A 22,267-nucleotide genomic window follows, 5' to 3' on the forward strand; every position below is an offset into this window, starting at 1 on the left:
TGTTATGGAAGCTTAGACCTTAGTGGGACATGGACAAATAGCTGTAAATGTATGCCATGCCTGATACGAGTACTGCTGATAAGGGATGCTTAGAAAGCCTAGATTTATGCAGGGGGAAAAAAGATAAGTTAGTATCTCGGCTGTCTCACAGTATTTCCTAAACTGTATAGTTGTCAAATGTTATATTGAGGAAGAATTTAAGATTTGCTCTAATGTGACAATTTGACGAGTTATTAATAGTTGGACTTGCTCACTACTGTACCCACAGAATCTGTCACAGAGTGCACACACAAGTGTTACGGGAATGGAGAGTGTGTGGCGGGATCCTGTCACTGTTTCCCAGGATTCATAGGGCCGTACTGTTCCAGAGGTAATTATAAAGCTCATATGTTAGTCATATTCTGTCTATTCAGCACACAATTTAAAGGGTCAGTTTCCTCAATTTGGAAAAAAGATGTCTATCTCAGTCTCCAATGGTATCCATCTATGCAGATTTATTGTGGTTTTATTTGCCCCAGTCCTTCAGATTTTTGCTGCAGCCCCAACACCGTGAAGGTTAATGGAATTCTGTTTATATTGTGCTCAAAGTATTGAAAAAGGAAAAAAAGAAATCTGAAGAAAAGCTTCACAAATGGTGTCTTGTAGAGCTCGATTGATAAATCATCTGTGCTGATACATTGGCTTATTGCAGATTTATTGATATGGGCTTATATGTCAGCCGATAAGTAACAAGAAATGTCAGAACAGAAATATGTGTGAGATCACTTGGAAACACTGTCACCACCAAAGTCTACCAGATAGCACTGAAATTCCTTTTGATTGTAGAATGTAACTAATTTATATTAAAATAAAAATTACTGGATTACTGGATAACTTTCTAATCGGCCTTTTAAATCCAATATCTTTGCAGATAAAACCACAGTTATCAGCATGCCTAGATAACTACTAAAAATAATGTGTATGAACAAACCCTTTAAAAAGAATCCTACAATGTCATAGCTTTAAGTCTACAGGCCACAATGAACCACTGAGTTTAAAGTAATAGTTCAATTTACTTATTTCAATTAAATTGTATTATGTATTTACTGGAGATATGGTCACTGGCTGTCTTGCGGAGAGTCGGATGAGAGGATGATGGACACCGCTCTCGTGTCTGCAGGCTAAATATGTAGCTATAACGTGGCTGTTAACATCCTGGAGTCTCTGCTAGTTGCCTAGCAACGATTTTGCTAATTCAATGTTCTTGATTAAAATAATCCCCCTGTTATTGTACTTTTACATTTAAGAATTTGAGCATTGATTCTTAAAACCTGCTGTCTCTCCTCAGCTGCCTGCCCGGTCCTGTGCAGCGGTAATGGCCAGTACACCAGGGGGCGCTGTCAGTGCTACAGTGGCTGGAAGGGAACTGAATGTGACGTTCCTGCCTCCCAGTGTATCGATCCTCAATGCGGTGGACACGGACTGTGCGTGGCAGGCAACTGTGTGTGCAACACCGGCCACAAAGGAACCAATTGTGAACAAGGTAAAGGGAGAAAAAAAAATCCGTTGGATTCAAAGCAGTTAGATGCAACATATTTCTGTGTGAAGCTCTGGGGGAATCGACACAGTCCATTGGCGAAACAATTGGTGTTTTCGACTTCATCAAGCAGATAATGCTTGGGATGTTGTTATTGATAGTGTGTGTATAAATTAACTCCCTCTTAGTGTTTAGACCACATGAGGGTACGAGCCAGAACAGATTGTGCAGTGCCCGTTGATGCGGTCACCTATTGGGATGCTCCACAGTTGAAGACACCTGTTAAAATCGATCAGTCAATGGCATCTCTTCCCCCGTTTATTGAGAAAGCTTTTTCTTCTTTCTTGTCCACCTTCTCCCACCTCCCCCTTCACGTCAGTGCTTTTAACTTTATTGATCCCCATGCAGACAAAAGACAATTATCAGCTCAGTTTTACATGTACGGTTGACCTTCATTGGAAAAGGCTATTGAGTTTGCTAAATGAATATATTGTTTTCATTAAAGTGAAGCAATGTGGGAAGGAAACAATGTAGGAGAAGGGAGCATTTGTTGTTCCAAGACTGCATGTAAGAGTTCCAGTGTGATGAATTGGCTCAGGTAAAAATGATCAATATTGGTGTCCAAGTAGATAATAAAATGCACAGAGCCACTAGCTCCAGAGGAAGCACAATAATGTTGTTGCAAATGATCCCTTGTTAGTAATGGGTTGATTGTGTTGGTCATAATTGCCAATTATTAACTTAGATCAGCAAGTTGATCTGCAAATTGTTAATAGTAATTGATTATATCTGTCTAGGCACTAATTGTGCTCCTTCTCCTAGTGCCTATAATGGCGCATAATTAGGCTGTCAGTATACTGGAAGTACCCTATAATATACCAAAGAGGAGCTTGTTGAACATAGGGTGGAAAATTACCACCAGCCACTACTAAGCCTTGCAAAATTTTCAGCTGTGGCTCACCAGCCGTCATCTTGCACTTGGAGCACTTTTACTCACTCATTCAAAAATGAATTTGGCTGGTCGTGAGGGGAAAGTGGGCGTTGTAAATCAGTAGGTTTGATACCGTGTCTAGAAGTGGTAAACTAACACTGCTGTCGTCCTAAATGTGTGTCCTCAGTGGACTGTGTGGACCCGACGTGCTCCGGTCACGGAGCCTGTCATCATGGTGAGTGCCACTGTAACCCGGGCTGGGGAGGGATCAGCTGTGAGATCCTGAAGAGTACTTGTCCAGAGCAGTGCTCCAGTCACGGCACCTTCAGCACAGACTCGGGAACCTGCATCTGCGAGGCCAACTGGACAGGGGCCGACTGCTCCATAGGTCAGAACATATTCACTTTCTTTGAGTCACTTAAAGCTATTCTGTGTTCCCTTCTCACGAGACTTACAGCTGCAACTATCTTTAAATGGCTTGTTTTGTCCCAAACCCATATACACTAAATTAATATTAACATTTGACAAAGAAAAGCAACACATCTTCATATTTGAGAAGCTGGAACAGCGTAATCATGAGCTTTTTAATAATAAAAAAAAAACTGCTATCAGAATAGATTGCAGATATAGATTATAGAAATGATTTACACTTTTACGATTTAAGAATCAAAGGACATAGTGAATTTAGAGTTTTCATTAATGTAATCATTTATTAGTGCCATTATTTTTTTTATTGTACAAACAAATCCTTGCAAACAGTGTTCATTTTTTTTTTAAATCATTTTTAGAATAGTATTTATCCTTATTCTTTCTGTATCTATTTCAAAGATATCAGTCAGTCCATATCAGTATATATACAAGCCAATTTAACATTAAGAAACTTAATATTAGTATATAATTATTTGGCTGTAAATATGCTTCAATGTTTTTTAATCATAATTGTAGGCAATTAATGACCTCTATTTTTGAAATTTAGTGAACATCAGAGAACAATTTGTTTCCCTAAATTAATATGTCACATTTTTAAATGAAATTCCTTGAACAATACAAACAGTCAAATCAGTATCTTTCAGTCCCCCCCCCCCCTCGGGTGCACATGAGGGAAACAAAATTATTAATTGAAAAGTCTGGATTGGCTTCAAAGATGATGAATGGGAGCCTGAATGACCAAAAGTTTTTCATCTCATGTTACAGTACTGTCAGCACTGTTTTGTGAGGTCTATGTTACATCTCTCCCATTTCACCAACACTGAAGTTTTACTTGGCTGTGATGGAGCAGAATTATAGGAGGCCAGCATATAACTGTAACAAATACAAAGAAGCTGCATTGAAAACAAAGTATTATCTTGATGATTGGGGTGTGTTCATAACAAGTATATTTAGTGACACTAAAATTAATTAGTTCATTATATACACAGTATAGCCAACATATCCTATATGCTATATGCTATATCACTCATGCTTGGAAATAACAAAAGAAAAGAAACATATTGTGTCCTTTAGCCACCGTATGTTCACCACAGACGTTACATTGAAAAACAAAGTCTGTGATGCTTTGATCACAATGCAAATCCTTGTGACAATTGTTTGACATTTTAGCCTGTAGTTTGAGTGTAAGTGGAAAACAAAAACCAAAATGCAACTCTGATGATGTTTTGGACTAAATAAATCAGACTGTGGGTGTGATCACAACTTTAAAGTTGGGTAATCAACACTTGCAAGCGCGTGTTGTTGTAAACCAGTGCGTGTTTATAACACAGAATTGGCTCCTCACGTTACTCTTTGTGCAGTTAAACATATGTTCTTTGTGAAACTTAACACCAATGTGTGAAGACTTATAGATTTCTTCAGAATCTCTTCCAAAAAATGCCAGGGTATTTATTGCAGCTTAAGGTTTTGTATAGGGGAGGCGACAATCATGCATTCCCATCTGCCCACAGCAGAGCTCCTTCATTTGTTACCGGCTTTGTATTCAGAGGGTTTGCCTTTCGACACAGGTAGGTGACATGTTAGTTCAAAGGCTGGCCCCTCCCATCTGTTATCTGTGCATGAGGTTCAGGTGATTTATGCGCTGTTTACCCCCTCAGAATAGACTCATTCTCTGTGTGCTAAACCCAAAGAGCAACACAGTGGCCATTCTGGGTCGAACAATTAAAAGCAGAAGTTGCAGTTTGTTTCTGTCAGTATAGAAGGCTGGCAAATGTATTTCTCTTGGCTGTGATTCCATTGAAAATTAAATCATAAGGAGGCAGGATGGTACTTTAGAGATGATAGATGGGTGTGTAGACCATTTGAAGCGGCATGCAGCCCGTCTGGTCGCTGCACAAGAACAATGACTGATTGTTTTGGTGATTTTTTTTTTTTTTATCTGTGTGTCTCACTTTATTTCCTTTGTTTTAGGAAAGATTATTTGTTTGGTTTTTTTTGGGTTTTTTTACGATTCCAGACAAAATCCTCTCACTTAACAAAACATCTCAAGAATATCAATAGTAGAACTGACAAGGCGAGCCTCGGTGCTGTCCCAAAGTTAGGGAGTTTACCCACCTGGGTGGGTGGAGGATTCCTTCTTAATTAATGCTGCAATTCTTCTTCAATTAAATAAACCTTAATTAACAAGCGAGTAGCATGGATCGACCGCCCACAACCCCTATCCAGCTCGAGTCAGGGGCATGCAGATAAACACTTTTGCACTAATGAAAAATTGATTGCATAGATTCTATGGGAAGGAGGTATCCCTTTGGAATCGAATGACTCCCCTCCAGAGGCATGCTTAATATTCTACAGTGTCGGCTCGACTTAATCAGAACCATCCAAGGTCTCTCAATCGAAGAAAAACTCTATTTAGAGAGCTGGAAACAGATAGCCAAAAGAGCCTCAGTGAAGGGGATTGTGGGTAAATTAGTGTGGATAGATGGCTTAAAAAAACAACATAAATACATGAAGAAAACGAGTAGATTTTGAATCCACGGCTTGTTACATTGAGGGTGGTGAACAGTTTCTTTTTGGCTAGTTTGCTTTCCCTGCAGGCAATACCAAGTTTTTGAAAAGTCGCAAACTTTTCCTTTATCGGGCTTTACAAATTTCCTGTTGCATCCAGTCACTTAAGATTTGAGGACGTACTTGAGCTACTTTCCTGTAGCCCTTGACGGCTATTGTCACAGCGGAAAACTTTATGGCTCTTCTGTTCAAGAGCTTTGACAGAAGCTCTTGGTTTCAGAAAATGAACATTTCTTATTCCCCCAGAGAGCAGCCATAGCTTGGTGAGTGTTAGCTTTAGCCTGGTACAAACTGACTTACTCACCACCCGTAGATTCAATCTTTTGAATTTTGCTTTTCTGAAGATAACAGATGCATAACAGCTGCTCTGCTGTTTCCCATACTCCGCACTTGAAGGAAACATGTTAATCTAATATCTCTGAGTCCAGACATAAGAAGCTGCTTCAATCCATAACCCTTGTCTGAGTCTGCCAAGACTCCAAGCAAAGATCTTGCAAAATATCTAAAACCTAAAAACTGGTTGTTTTTGAAGTTTTTATATGCGCAAAGTACAGCTGTGCTGTTCTTGTGTTCTGACTTTGGAGTTTTTGAGTAACGACAGGTTTTGTTTCATTTTAAGGCGTCAGAACTCGCAGAGAAATAAAGTGATCTCATGAAATAACTGGAGTCTTTGATAAAGATGAGTTTAAGTGGCTGCAGAAACAAAAATTACAATAATAACCTGTGTGGGCATGGGAAAAAAAAAAAGATGTCTTTTCTATTTTTCCACTGTAATTATTCAGAGAAATACTTACACATGGTGTGATAAAATTTAATGTCATTTCAGATGGGGAAAAAGTGGTTGTTACACTGATTGGATCCGTTTGTTGATAAGCTAATTAAAGTCCTCACAGTTTTGTCGCTGACTAAATTTTACATAAAATAGATGTAAAGTGGCTCATATCTTCCATCCGCCATCATAAGGACACATAACAATCCACGGTCTGTCTCATTTGATGCTCTTTTAGTTCGTTATATCTCTTAAGAGCACCTTCTCTCGTGCACTCATTATGTCTGAATTGGTTTTAATGCAGGCTGACAGTGCTGTGTTGCTGTGTTGTATTGTGGAGAATGTGGTGTACAGATTAAATGTCAAGCACTGAGAATTTAAGGGACTTTATTATCGCCAGAGCTCATAAAAGTAATAACGCTATCTATCAAGATTAATTTCATACTTTTTAGAGGAAGATCTATGCACCTTTTTTTTTATATTGTGTATGTTGGCAAAGAAGCAGCCAAATAAAGATTCTATTTAAATGCTGTGACATGTCCTATGGCATCTATGTGTCCTGCTTTACACACACACGAAAGAAAAAAGTGGACATGACAAGAATATTGATGCCCACAAGGCAAGAGGAAAGCATCCTGATATTTTCCCATGTAAAATAATAACATTTCCTTTAATGTATGGCACTAAGTTTAGGTCTCTAATATAATCAAGGCATTGCAGCTTTTTTAAAAAACATTTTCTTTTGCGTTTTCCAGATTTTCTTTAACACACTTTTATGGAATAGTGTTAACAATTTCTCTTGTTTACAGTTAAACTTATTGGCCCACTTTAACCAACTGAGCCAACACTTTTCAGTAAACATAAAAGCATTTTTCAGCAGTGGCAGATGCATCTATACAGAATACAAAAATACACCAACGCAGAAGATAAAAGGGCCTTTTCACAGAGCTACATGTCTCCTTGGCTTTTTGTTTTGCAACAGAGGTGTGCGTGGTGGACTGTGGTCCCCACGGCTCGTGCATCAGTGGTGTGTGTCACTGCGAGGAAGGCTGGACAGGACCAGAATGTGAGCAGAGGGACTGTCACCCACGCTGCATCGACCATGGAGTCTGCCGAGAGGGCAAGTGTGACTGTCACCAGGGCTGGACGGGTGAACACTGCACCATCGGTGAGCCGCGATGACACATAAAGTACTGCACACCTACACACACTTGACAGAAGGGCATGGACTACAGAGGAAATTCGTTTATGGATGGACTTAAAAGGGCAACTTTGGAGTGTGAATGTCAGTGTTTTCAGAGCAGTTTCAAGCAGATCATGACACACTTCTGTTGCTGCCCAAGTACCACACTAGTAATATGTACTTTTATGTATCTTACAGGGCTAAAGAGTAGGTTTGTCACAGGATTATCAAGGCCAAAAGAATTCCCAGTAACAATATTAACGATTTTGATTATCGTGCATTATGTCTCTCTTTTTTGGCAAGTGAATTACACACAAAATAAGAGAGTAGGGAGGTGATGAGAGAATCTGTGGTCATAACTGTACAAAACTGTACAAAAAGAGCAATTATGCTTAATGGACAGTGAAAAGGGAACCAGATAAACAAAAGATCCACAAGGCCGAACATCTGCCATCAATACACTGCTAACTGAAACATAACCACTGGCAGGGGAGCAGGAGACAGAGTGTGTGAGTTTGTGTGTGAGACCACAGGCTGACAGCTAACCACTCTGATATACTGTGATTTAATGTCCACTGACCATGTCCTTACATCCTGTTTTCCTCTTTCCGTCTTTAACATTCTCTGTCTGCAGCAAATGTTTATGAAGGAAGATGAGCACGTTTGATCAGACTTCAAGCTGCAGCAAAGCACTGTCAGAACGCATGCACAGTATTATCATTCGGGTATTATTAACATTAACATTTCATTTAACCAAGTATCATGGTTATTGTCCGTATTGGTACATCGCACCACCTCTCCTTGGAAGTAAACTGTTATGTTCAATTTGCGGAATTCACTGAATCAAACGTTGCGTCTGGGATCTTCATCTTTATAATGTTTTTCTGAATGTTTGTTGATCATCTGCAGTCAATAGTGGGAACTAAGAACACTTACTCACATACTAAGTACAATTTTGTGGCATTGTTACATTATACTCCTGCTCCTAAATAACTTCCAGTTCGACTGCTGATCAGTATTTTCCATTAAAATCATATGATCAGCTTATAAAATATGTCGCAGTTTCATAGATTGACTTCACTCAACATGTTATTTCATCAATACAATTGAATAGTAAATAATATGCAAGCATGGTGTATGATACTTTTACCTTTTGTACTTTTAGTATATATTGTTGGTGATACATCTGTACTTAGTAAAATCTTAATAGATTTAGGACTTGTGGTATGCTTTTACTAGACATGGTGACTGTTACTTAACAATATTAACAGTTCAGTTTTTCCGTATTGTTGCTGCTCAATTGCTGCTTCTGGAAGCTTCACCTGCTGCTCAGCAGTGAGTTTTTCAAACACTGGATGCTGTAGTTAATGTAGAAGTGTGAGCGAACTATCAGTTGAACCACCGTTCAGTCGTGGCAATATAGAGAATCTACACAAAACTGTTCATCTCTTCACACTATAAAGAAATAAGAAACGGTCTGCTATTCTTTACAATGCTTCTCTCTTTTCAAGATCTCTCTTTTTGCATCATTTATTATCAACTTTGTAATTTTGCTATCATCCATTTAGATATTCCACCTTTTAGACTGCTCAAGTGATGCTCCTGTATTAGCGAGTCAAGGGCAGGTATTTAGGGAGCGGAAAAGCCACGTATAGACCTCTTTGGAATATCATTTTTCTGAAATGGCAGTGCTTCACCTGGCATTAATGAGGATAATGAGTTCTGAGATGTCACTTCCCATTGACCTTTAACTCAAACTTCCTCGACACCTTACCCCCTGTCAAAGGTCTCGTAGTTAAACCCTGACACGCCGCGTCAAACAGCATTCCCCCAAGTGTCATCTCCAACCCCTCGATGACGACATATTTCCTGTGAAACAAAGATCTGGCACTCCAAACTATTGAACCCTAATTATGTATTTACAAGTTCTCTCATCAGCAATCCCAGGTGCACAGAGCAGATCCTTCTCTGGGGGGGGGGAGGAGATTGCAGTGAGGGAGTTGTTGGGGTCAAATTCCTGATCTTATTAATCTTTCCCTCCTCAGGGCCGACTCTGCGCCATCCATTTTCTCTTTCTTTCCTCCCGCTTAAGGTTCACGTCAGGAAAGTAACTCCTTGCTTTGGATGCAGAGGGAATGAATAGGCAGTGCATTACCTTTTCTTGGAGAACCGGGAGCTTATTTTGTCTTTCAAACCCTGAATAACTGCCATTTGCACAAAGCGCCTTTTAATCACGTTACATGGCCAGAACTTGAATAGAAGACTTCCTTGGCCATTCTTTTGTCACAAGCATCTAGATCCTGTTTTATATGCAAGGCTTAACCCATTGTCACTGTGCTCTCAGCAATGCAGTTTACCACTAAGGTGTTTTAGATTTGCCTTAGTGTACTGCTGGTTCATTGCCGTGCAGTTGTTGGAATCACTGAAGTGGAGATGACAGCAAAATTGAAAGAAAGGAAAGTAAGTTTAGTATGCTGCTTCATGATGCGTTCATATTAGACAGAGGGTGAGACTACATACCTCCTGACAAGCAGACAGTAAAATGTTTTGAAGCAGACCAAGATGAAACTGGCTCATATAGTCTGAAAACACTGAGTGTTATAACACTCACATATCAAGAGAAATAATGTGTTCTTCTCTGTGTTAGCCGGCCTTGCTTTGGCAAAGCAAAGCAGATGGAGAGTGTTAACAATGAATATTTTACTGAGCTTAAGATGCTGAATTCATTTGTGTTGCTTCCTATGGACAGAATAATAATAAGACTCTTTTACAGATTGTGATGATTTGGCCATGAGGCATCTATAATTCTGATTTATCAGTTACTGCATTAGTTAACTTCTACACTCTAAGTTTATGAAATACTGTCCCCCCCCCTAACTGTAGCTAAACTATTAATCTACTCCTAAAGCTAATGTCTCTTTTGACTCTCTCAAACCAATTTTCTGTATGTTTGTTTTTTTTTTTTTCAATTTGCATCTCTCTGCCTAACCTCTACTTATATACATTCTCTTTTCTATTTCTATTTTATGTCTGTATGCCTGTCTGCCTGCCTACCTATCTGTCTCTCTCCAACTCCCTCTTGGCTTACATGTATAGCCTTGGATTCCAGAGTATCAGGTAAAAAAGCACCTTTCATTTTGCTTGAGAATTATACACTTCATGCAAGATGAATTTTTTTCTGATCCAACTGAACACCTATATTTTGCTTAAATTATGTGAACTCTGTTTAAAAAAAAAAAAAAAAAAAAAAAAAGTAGGTGAGCTCGAAGCTCTCCAGTCATATCCTGTCACTCATGCTTAGTATTAGCTATTCGGCTCAATCACATAATGACTGTGACTTACATACGCAGTCATGGACATGCAAAGACAACGATAATCTTCGGGAAAACTACCTGCAAAGTTTCTTGAAAAAAAAAAAAAAAAAAAATTAAGACCAAGTTGACAGGTACATCAACTTCATGCCAGCAACCCTTTCCACTTTTTGTGCTCCCTCTAAGTTACAATAAGTAAATGTGCTTGTCAGTCTTAGCTCTCTGCCACCACAGAGATAAGTAATTTTCTTTTCCAAATGTTTCCCTTTCCTCGGTTGTGTAATAGGAGCAGTCAAGATAGGATATAAAGGTAAATTGAACCACTACCCCCCCCAAGGGAGATTGTCACGAACAATCCCTTCCTGCTCTCTGTCTTTCCTAGCACGGCGTATATACACCTGTTCTATGTCCGAGTCGATCATAATGTTTCTGCTGTGATCCTGCTCCCCCGATTTGTCCCCTCATCTCCTGTCCGTCTTAACCAGTCTCACACAGACTCCACGGTCCCCTCTCCCCCGTGTCTTAATTCCCTGTGTCTGCCAGATTAAACGCCCCAAAACTGGTGTGGTTTAGTCATGTTTCGGCTCCCTGTCGTCACCCTCCACTAGAAGGAATGCGATCTGGCAGCAAATGCTCTGTTTTCTGTAAATGACTCTAGATCTTCCCTCTCCTTCCCACACTTCTCCCCCTATTTACATATATACTTCCTTTCCCCTTTGATGTTTCTGTTACTTCACATGAGTGTTTCTAACATCTGCAATAGGCTGTTCCCAGTTTAATTATTTTCAGGTGGAAAGCAATGAACTTTGAAGACAGCCAACGATTTTCAGCCTCTTAAATGGGATTTGTGCAACTTTGAACTCTCAAAGAATCATTTAAATCTTGATTTAAAAACTCCCAGATTGTTATAAACGTGCCTCCAGGGCTGCACTTCATTTGAAAATCACACCAAAATACAAGTCACTTGAACCCATAAAGATCTCATTCAAAGTTTGATTTAAGCACACACAAAAAAAAAAAAACTCCAATTGCGGTGAGGATCTGACTCACTGCATGCATTCACAGTGCCTCCCATTGGCCTTTCAACAGTAAGTAAACAGCTCAGCGGGTTTTCCCCTCTTTAATCTCCCACATTTCACTTTTCAGTGTAGCCCTACATGCTCCTGAAACTCATGTGAAACGACAGTAACTCCTCACACCCTCCCCCACATCCCCAGTCCTGTCAGAGGTGTATTGTACTGTATGTTCACTCAATACTGTCTTTTTTATCATTTTTGTCCCTCCTCTGCCCCTGTCCACTCTAAATGCCCCCTCGCTCTTGTCTTCTCCCCCTCCTTCCCTTCTCCTCCTGATTTCCTTGTTCCGACTTGCTCGGCTGTTTGACACGTACATGATGTGTTGACAGACGGCTGCCCCGGGCTGTGCAACAACAACGGGAGGTGCGTCCTCGATCAGAACGTCTGGCACTGCATCTGCCAGTCAGGATGGAGGGGGCTGGGATGCGATGTAGCGACCGAAACGCTCTGCTCAGATGGCAAGGATAACGAGGGAGGTAGGAAGAAGTAAAAGCCTCATACAAATAGACTTTTAGCTTCAGAGAAAAAGCTGTATGTCTTATTGTGCAAGACAGAAAATTGGCTTTGATGTGGCTCCTCAGTGACAGTGCAAACAAACAAAACAAATCAATCATACATAAAACATCATTGGAAAGAATATGCAAATGCTGAAGCAGAGCAGATTGTTAAACAGCATGCTTTAAAATATACAGTAGATCAATTATAAAGACTAGTTAAGACTATGTATTAATGCTCTGGAGCTGGATTCTAATAAACTGCTCCTCAGCTCCGAACTTTTGAGGTTTATATAACAGTAGGTGACACACTTTGAAATAGTTCATACTTTCATGTCTGCAGGTTCTCTGCTGTCGCTTTAATGAACTCAAGTTCACATTGGGAGTCATCTGTGCGCACTAGAGCTCAACACTATAATGGAGATGCTCGCACATTTCCTAATGCATCCCGGTCATCGGAGCTTTCCTCCCTGTCTCGACTGTCCCTCCTGTTTTCCAGATGGACTCGTTGACTGCATGGACCCAGACTGCTGCACTCAAATCTCCTGCCAGGGTCAGCCCTACTGTCGCGGCTCGCCTGACCCCACTGCCATCGCCGGCCAGGGCCAGAGTTCAGCCATGCCACCCACCGTATCCAAGGGCTTTTATGATCGTGTCAGTTTTTTGATTGGTCCCAGTGGCAGTCATGTGATACCCGGGGATAACCCGTTCAACAGCAGGTAAGCAGCTGAATCAATTAGTGACAGCTCTTAAATTATTTGGATCACGTTTGCGGCAGTTTGCTGTCTCATTACCAGTTGGGAGAGACACCTGTGTTTGTGCAGCTCCTTCAAAACGTCAAAGAATCCCACATCTCTTTGTCTTTGCAGTCACAATGACAAGTGTGTTTACAGTGGTGTCGCTGCCACAAGCGTTTATTTCTTTTTACAAGTCAAGATTAAGTAGCTCAAGAGTCTGCGTGTTCCAGACTAAAAAAAGCACTTATGACTGTATAAACATAAGGATTAGGTTTCTTACGCCAAGATAACAGGCCCATGTGGTTTTTCCAAATTGGGCAGGAAAGTGTAGTAAACATTTCAGTGAAGAGAAGATTTTCGCTGGACGTTAATGTTCATCTTTAATCAGAAAGTAATTATTTTGATCATCAGCAGGCTGCGCATCACATGGTATATTTAAATATCTAAGACCAGCACTCTTAAATAGACACCTCTTTGATATTTGCTTTTTCCTAGGAACTGTTTTTGAACGGAAAACCACATTAAATCGGTCCCATCACAGAGAGCCAACAAGTTAATGGTATTCTGTACTTTAACATCAAACAAGAGTAAATGTGTTTTTGTTTTGGGTGCACAATTTATAGAAATCACACCTGTTGTTGGTATCATATAATATACATTTTGGTGTGCTTTACAGTTGGATTGCAGTTTCAAAAGGCTTTCTTTATTTTCACAATTTATGAAGAAGCCTGAAGTAGGACTGGGTCAGCAGTAGTCCTTTTTAGCCATACTAATGACATGGCTCTCTGGGTATCAGTGTCAGTCTGTTGATCGGTCCACCGCTCCGGCATCTCAACATATCTCAACAATGCCTCATTAACTTGAATGGATTGCCATGACATTTTGTACAGGCAATTATGGCCCCCAGAGGATGAATCCCACTGACTTCGGACATCAGTGTTTGTTTTCAGTGAAATATTCTGACAATGAATTTGTTGATTTACATTGTCATTACATTTGCTACAAACGTTAATGTGCCCACTTCAGTGATCCCTTAATGGTTCCATCTTGCTTCATCATCAGGTCAAAATATCAATTTGTCCAGTACTTTATTTATTTGTTTATAACCTGAGTACACTGCTGTGCCTGAGCACAGCCTCACAGTGCTGCTGGCATGGTTGTTGACTCTGTTGTTATCATTTATTTTCCTTCTACAACACACTAACTAAAGTATCTGCCTATAGAGCAGAGAGTTTTCTTTCAAAGACATTTTGACATTGATGGACACGAATGAAACCTGTGACCTTGTAGTGTTGCCATGTCACTACACATTTCTTCAGGTCCGTCGCAAGAGTTGAATTGTTAAGGTTTTTATTCAAGGTGAAAAACTGATGAAAAAAGTTTGATATAAAAGAAGTGAATACTTTACCAAATGAATAGACTGCCGAGCTGCGTCCACCTTCAAACTGACGAAGCAGAGTTATGTTTTTCGCCAAAACCTCGGTGCATTCCCATATCGTCCAGAATCACAAGTAGAGTTTGTTTTGTGACTGATAGAGAGGAAAATGATGGCCAACTGTGTTCAGAAGGCTTTGGGAATATTTCCTCCAATAGTTTAAAGTAATCCTTATGTAAATAGCATGCTTTACTGAAAATATAGAAAGAGGCAATCCCCCCCCCCACCCTAGCTGGGTTCTCAGTAATCCTCATCCCCATTGTCTTCAGCTTACTGTCGATTTCATGTCTGGCAGTGGCATTAGCTCTCTTGCTCAAAATACTCATTTGCCTTTTTATCTCCTTTGTAGAAGTTAGTTTTATAGTTAAAAACATCATGGTGCGTTTTAGAGGCTCTGCGAGCAATGCATACCACTAAATGTTACAAAATTAATTACCTTTTTTACTTATCAGCAAAAACGCTTCCAACATGAAATAAGGTCTTGAAAGATGTCAGATAATGAAGTAGATTTTAGTAGCCGCGGAGTTTGTACGGAGACCCATATTTTCAAACATTCATTTGAGGTTATAGGGTGAATAATTTATTGACATCCTTTGCAGAGTATACATTATAAAAAAGTCTCTGAAGTACTGGAACAATGCCAAAACAGCATCAAGACTTCCAGCAGCAGCCGTGACTGTGATGCCTAGTCGGAAAGTATTGGATGTCTAATGGTACAGAGATGGGAAACAGTTAGAGGTCACTCATCTCCTTCTATTTTTTTTAAGAAGCCATTGTGTTAGCCAAGAGAAAGGGAGCAGATTTCAGTGTGCGGTCAGGTTTCAGAACTCCGCAGTAAACTTGTTCCTCATATAGCACAGAGAATAAAACATGTGTTGTGGTTTAGTGCTTTTTTTTTCCCCCACTAGTCCCCCAGCCGTATCGCATGTCCCCACACAAGTCTCCCATTGGGTTTTCAGATGGTGTTTTTCTACAGCCAGTGTGAGTCAATGACAGATAAGAATGCATGAATTATATGATTCATTTCTGAGGTTTCAGCAGGTGGTGTGAGTCGGCGTTTGTTTGGGGGTTCGGCTCTCACAGCATCCGTCTGCCTCTCAAAAGATTAATAGAGACACAGGGAAGAAAGAGTGAACCTTCGCCGGAGCTCTTAAGTGGCCTTGTTCCCCGAGCCGGTAAATAAAGGATGGGAGATGGTTGTACCGGCCGTGAAACGGGAGAGAAATAAGAGAGGCTTAAGCTGTTGATCATCCTTGTCTCATATACGTAATGACCCGGAGATAAAGTGGCAAAATGAGACATTTTTTGCCCACTAGTGACAAATGCAGAGGTAACACCTTTAAAATTCTGCTCTATGGTTGAGAAGGAGGGAATGATTAAATGTTGATGGAGAATTATTACATTGTCTTCCCTTCTTACCTTAAAACAAAGGACTGACTTAACAAATGACCTCACAGTTAAGGATATACGAACAAGAAGCAGCATTAGGCATGTGTTACCTGAAGGGCCTGCAGTCACATTGAATAATCGCGGAGGATATCTGAGGCTTTAATCATGTATGAACTTTATGTGTCTGTGATTTATGAGGCAAAAATGGCAAAGAAAATACAGTTTTGTAGGTGAAAGCAGGAGAAGAGATGATGGAGGTGGCAAGCCTTTTGACCAGAAGTAAATCCATTTGCCAGCAGGGAAAATCTGGGTGGGCAAAGTGAATGAGTAATGCTCTCCCATGCTAGACTAACTACCATAGAGGTGCCCTTAAGTGAAGCATTTAACCCCCCCACCTGCTCTGGTGGCACTGCACTTTGGCCAGCAGTAGGAGGTGGTTTATATAAAGCAGCCACCAGGTGTGAATGTACATAAAAACTACTGGTGGATACGAGGTTCTTTGTTGAGAACACCTCTCCATTTATTTATTTATTTTTTTTCTAAAAAAGGAGCATGATTTTTCCTCCGTAAACTTCAAACCAGCAAAAACCTTCACATTTTGGCTGCTGAGCATTTTGTATTCTTGTATTTTCTTGCAAATTGTATATTCTTTTCACGTCTACACAATGTATGACTTCACTGCCATGGTGATTTTTTTGTATTGCACCAAACCAAACGCCTTTTCACTTGTTTTTTTTTTTTTCTTTGTGACAGTTTGCCTCCAGTGTGGCATTTTGTTGTTCTGAATTTTTATAAAGTGCCTCTTGACAAGTCAGCCATTGAGCCTTGCAACTTCTCATATCAAGAGGAGATCTGTAACTGAGTTGAAGAGCTTGTTCTAACACAATTCTTGTTGATGTATCATCTTTCATCACAAGTATTACCACAGACATTTATCACACTAGCGAACGCAAGGCTCTGGTTTGACACTGACAATGGGCTCTTTTTTGGAAACGCTTGCAAGAATAATTACACTGGGATGACACCCTCTTGAAAATACAACTTAGGAGTAATTCTTAATTCAGTGAGGTCAGAGTGATAACAATGCTGTGAATATTTCACACATTAATCTCATTTGTTTTGCCTACTGCTGGGTAGATTTTTCACTTCATTTACTAGGTTGGCTTTACTTAAACTGGTAACTTAACTGAATCTTGTTGGCTAGATAAATGTACTGTATTTTCTACTCTTAGCCTTATTGCACACTGTTTTCTGTGCTGACCTCACAAACAGAAGTGCACTAAGAGCTATACATGGCTTTCTGTGTTGCAGTTTGTCTCTAACTTTATAATACTTATAAAAAAAGAGGGGCTTAAGTATGAGAAAAAAATTGCATCCATTTCTCTGTCCGTGTGGAATATAAATGCTGCAATACATGTGCAAGATGCTGCAAAATCTTAAGGGTCCTCAGTGTCTGGAAAATCTCATCCCACTGAATAATGGGCTTTTAATGGCAGTAAATAGAGACAGAGAGGTGCACTGTAAGGTGGCATTTTCATGAATAACAACCACTGACGTGTCTGTCCCTAACAGTTAGTAAATCATACCTCTGCGCTGGCAGTGATGACAGTTGTTAGCAGCGTCGGTGCCGTGGCTGCATGTTGACGCCGGCTGGCATTGTTTGTTTACTCAGCCCTTTCTGTGTCTGTTTGTCCACACAGCCTGGCGTCAGTCATCCGGGGTCAGGTCCTCACGGGAGACGGGACGCCGCTTATTGGAGTCAACGTGTCTTTTCTGCACTACCCGGAGTATGGCTACACCATCACACGGCAAGATGGCATGTAAGGGAGACTCTCGGTGCATGCATGCATGCATGCATCAGTGGTTGCAACATGCACACACAGCACTTCACCTACATTTATCAACACTGATTTACATGTCCAAATAAACATGAGCGCCCTGTTAGTTAGCTCAGCCTTCAGGTTCAACCTTTGCTTTTAACGTTTATGTGTGACATGGACTGCTGTCGTCAGACTACTTTGAAAAAATGCAGAAAAAGCTGTCCAAAAGTGAGAGAGTCGTCCTGGCAGTTATCCAAAAGGCGCTCAAAACAAATTGAAACAGCAGCACATTGTGCCCTAGAACAATTCCTCATGCAAATGTCACAGTTGTGGAGGCCATTTTGAACCAGGCTGTTTAAAATGCATTGAATCAGCAAGGGTAGAATCAATCTGCCCGCGGTGTAGTAAAACATGGGATTACTGTCTGACCTTCTCCTGCTGTTACCGCAGACGGGTCCTTAATAATGGGAGTGCAAACACATACAAGACAAACGTATGTCACATATTTTACAGGAAGGGTTCACCTCAGGTAGGTGCTTTATTTTGCAGATGTCACCGGAGATGGTGAAAACAGGCCTTCATTCAAATTCAGCGGATAGAGGCTGTGTGTATGTGTTGCCAGTGTGGAATAAAAGGCTTATGAGTGGCAGAGAATTGTACAGCTGTTGTTATGAAGCACAATCCTTGGGTCCCCAGATAGCTGAGGATTAGCTGATTTCTTCAGATATTCCGCCCTGTAACTCTTCTGACAAGGAGCGTGATAAATGGTTGGGGATAATCACACTTGGTTAGCCAACAGATCCGCTCAGTGTGTTAAGAAGGGGGGGGGCAGCATCAAAGCCTGGCCTCTTGCAGCTGTGAGCTCCCCACTGCCCAAAGTGGAGAGAGCTTGAGAAGGAAGCGGTTTTAGGTCAGCTGCACAGCTTGGCTGTTGGCGTGTGTGTGTGTGTGTCATTGGGGTTGTGGGTGTGTGCGTGCATGAGGGGCGTGCATAAGCATTTGAATCTGTAAGTGTGTGCGTCTTTGTGCATGTGAATGCATGCAATGTCACCACACAGATGCTTTACCCCCTGGGTAGTGGAGCTCGCCGAATATATAGAGCAGCACTTCAAAGACTCGCCCTTCATTTCCAAACCAGTAAGTTTTCCCTGAGTAATGTTGTACTAATTAAAACTAGTTCACCAGAGAAAAGTCCCAAGACTCCACACCAAATTCAACCATAAAGTGTCTTCTTACAGTATGCCTGGTTAAACAAAAGTCATAAATTAGATTCAGTGAATGATAATAATATATGGAGCTTGTATAGAGGGAATACACTTGATACAGTTCTCTCTTCCATTGAAAAGACATCATAAGGCTTAGTTCGGAAATAAATATTTACTTTTCTACTTTGCACTTAAAAGGGAAATTCCAGTTTATTACGCCTTGCCATCATTTCTATCAGTCATAACAATGTAACAGTGCTAAAAAGAAGTCGGATGGAGTACGAAACATGAAGAGTGAGAAGATCAGGCAGGATTCATACACACTCCCATCACTTCATCTGTTCGTCTTTGACCTAGACTATTTGTTTGCAAAGTTTAACTTCATGGATAAAGACATGCAATAACTCAGCTCTACTGATATGTGCAGGTGAGGAAAGAAAAGCCAAGGGGCTTATACAAAGTCCCCCCCACCGAGCACGCTTATTACAGTTTTGCGTGTACACAGTTTTCCTGTGAGTGTGTGTGTGTGTGTGTGTGTGTGTGTGTGTGTACTTGTACTTTCTACATAGTGAGGACTTGAAAAGGATATCGAACAACAAGTGAGGATATTTTTGAGGAGTGAGGGGGCTGCGAAATGCATTATATCAATAAGGGGTCCTCACAAGTATAGTATAAGTGTGTGTGTTTGTGTGTGTGTGTGTGTTTGTGTGTGCGGGTAATGAGGCATTGATATGTTTATGTCTGAGATAAGTGTCAGATGATTCCACTCTGGAACACACTGGTGAATACGCCTGAACAGTGGCTCGTTGGAAAGATCTTAAATTGGGACATTTTTTGCATGGACACCCCTCAATTAGTGAGGTGATATCTTCATTGTGGATGACTGACTTAAACAGATGTACAGTATAATATTTATGATGCTCAGCACAAAATGTTCCTGATGTGCAAACAAAGATCCTGTGTTGATGTCTGATTTAAATTCTTCTTCTTCTCACAAGGCTCTAAAACTCTAGTTGTTCCTCTTCAAAGTCAAAGATCTCTGTGTGTGTAATTGAATTTCAGTTTTACCTCCCAAATAAAGCGGTTTAGATCATCTCCAATCATTGTGGCAATGACACTTAATTACTTTTAGCAAACTCAATTATATCATAACCAAAAGAAAAGATTGGTTATCGAGATTATAAAAAATTAAACACAAGTTGTGATAAACTGGGAGGTTCTGCAGATAGTAATGAACACAGTGTATTTAACTCTAATAATACAGTGATGGTTTTTGGATTTATGACATTGTGTTAAGGTTTGACCTCTTGGCCAACGGTGGAGCTTCTCTGACACTGAGTTACGAGCGCGCCCCGTTCCCCACGCTGCACCGCACAGTCTGGCTGCCCTGGAACGTTTTCCATGTGATGGACACAGTGGTGATGAAGCGGGAAGAGAACGACATCCCCAGCTGTTACCTTACTGGTCTGGTCAGGCCCAACCCCCTCATCCTGGCTACGCCCCTCTCCACTCTGTACAAGACCTCCCCAGAGGACAGTCCCATCATCCCGGAGACCCAGGTGAGACTGCTGTCACAGAGGTGACTGAGGGAGATCACACTGAAGGGTTTTCATGATCACTTCTAAATGCCTGCTCATATCTGATTGCTTTGAATGACTTTTATAATTTGACTCTTAATAATTTTACTTTTGATCCCAACATTACAAGCCGCAGTGTTGAAAATACACAAACCCAGAGTAACGATAATGCTGTTATCTTCCCGTTACCATGGCTTCTCTTGCTTGTTTTAAACACAGTCAGATTTGCCTTTCAGTTTGCCTTTGAGCTTTGATTGAATTTAGGCGTCTCCCCAAATACTAAACCATAAATTGTCTCACAGTAATACTGATAAATTCTGAGGGCACACTGCATGGAGGTTACATGCCTCAGGATTTGTTTTGTTTTCATTTGGCTCAAATCAGAGTTGAAAATCCCTAAATGCAAAATGTGACTCAGCAGCTTTTTTGTTGAAACTGATTAGAAAAAAATAGATCTGGCTTGTATTTGAGGGGAAAAAAAATCAGAATTTGGACATGCTTCAGCATGAGCACAGTGGCAGTCTGAAGAAGTGTTTGGCTGTGCAACACAAATTCATAATGTTTGCACAGCACAGAGTGTAACATGATTAGCCTGTATGTTTGTAAAACCCTGGAAGCAAACAAAAATTCTCTTCTGTGGCTGAATTGCTCTAAACTGAATGATAACAGTGAACCCCAATGTAGGAAATGCAATGTACTGTAGTATTACATGCTATATCACATAATGCATTATATACTGTAATTAGAGTCATCAAAGACATTAAATACAGTACCAGCAAACCCCTGATGCTCTTGTTACTTCACACTGTGTACTTGTCAGCAGTCTGACTACTACTTGAAATCGTAGGTCCTTCATGAGCAAGTGGCCATACCAGGCAGTGACCTCAACCTGGTCTACCTGAGCTCCAGGGCAGCTGGCTACAAGCCCATCCTCAAGGTGCTCCTGACCCAGGACCGTCTCCCCTTTGGCCTGATGAAGGTCCACCTGATGGTGGCCGTCATGGGCCGTCAGTTCCAGAAGTCTTTCCCTGCCTTCCCCGACCTTTCATACACCTTCATCTGGGATAAAACAGACGCCTACAATCAGAAGGTCTTTGGCCTCGCAGAGGCTGTGGGTGAGTACCGGCTGTGAAGCTGCCGACTGAAGATGTTTTGTAAGCGTAGGTTCACTGTCAGATACTCACGCTACCTTCAGGCAATGAACCTTGGATGAACTTTTGAAGATTGATTTTATTTTTTCAAAATTGAGGATTATTTAGCCAGGGACTGCTTTTGTTGTGCAATAAAGATTTAGCAGATGGTGTGAAATCCTGAAATCCCCCGTGCTGCATTTTTGAAGGCCACTGCTCTTTTGCTGACTTCTTTGTTTTGCATGTATGATATTTCAGCAGCAGTGAACTGATGAAAATATTGCCTATGAAGCAGTGGCCTGAAAAAAAAATCCAGCAAGAAGTCAATAGTCACAATAAAAATGAATGACAAATAATAGCAGAAGCACAGAAATAGAATATCATAATTATCATTAAAGATTAAAATATCATCTTGAGTATTACACTGCATTAGGGTGCACTTAACTGTATGTTCACATTGTCTTGTTTTTGCATAACTACATGCAGTGACGCTTGCATCTTAATGTTTTGCATGAAAACTTCTCAAAGTCTGAAAAGGGATTTTGTTAAGAAGGATGAATGTTCAAGCACTCCAGCATATTACAGAGGAAAAACCTCACAGTCCCGGCAATCAACAGGATTCAGTCCTGGCTTATGACTGCAACCATATTACAGCATTTATGATATTTACTATAATGTGCTCCATCTGAGCCTTTTA

The 22,267-nt window shown here is 40.6% G+C and overlaps 1 protein-coding gene across 1 annotated transcript in view; it reads left to right on the forward strand.

Annotated features, from left to right (window-relative positions):
* LOC139206724 (teneurin-3) overlaps positions 1-22,267 on the forward strand; it is a 120,477-nt gene that overhangs the window by 69,072 nt on the left and 29,138 nt on the right. The window contains exons 8-18 of the mRNA XM_070836289.1: positions 269-370; positions 1,328-1,522; positions 2,635-2,835; positions 7,196-7,381; positions 10,493-10,513; positions 10,994-11,017; positions 12,113-12,259; positions 12,777-12,996; positions 17,539-17,658; positions 20,161-20,422; positions 21,288-21,555. Coding sequence (XP_070692390.1) covers positions 269-370; positions 1,328-1,522; positions 2,635-2,835; positions 7,196-7,381; positions 10,493-10,513; positions 10,994-11,017; positions 12,113-12,259; positions 12,777-12,996; positions 17,539-17,658; positions 20,161-20,422; positions 21,288-21,555 — 1,746 coding nt within the window. The remainder of the gene's footprint in view (positions 1-268; positions 371-1,327; positions 1,523-2,634; positions 2,836-7,195; positions 7,382-10,492; positions 10,514-10,993; positions 11,018-12,112; positions 12,260-12,776; positions 12,997-17,538; positions 17,659-20,160; positions 20,423-21,287; positions 21,556-22,267) is intronic.

Source organism: Pempheris klunzingeri, chromosome 9 (assembly GCF_042242105.1).
Source record: "Pempheris klunzingeri isolate RE-2024b chromosome 9, fPemKlu1.hap1, whole genome shotgun sequence".
Lineage (NCBI taxonomy): Eukaryota > Metazoa > Chordata > Actinopteri > Acropomatiformes > Pempheridae > Pempheris > Pempheris klunzingeri.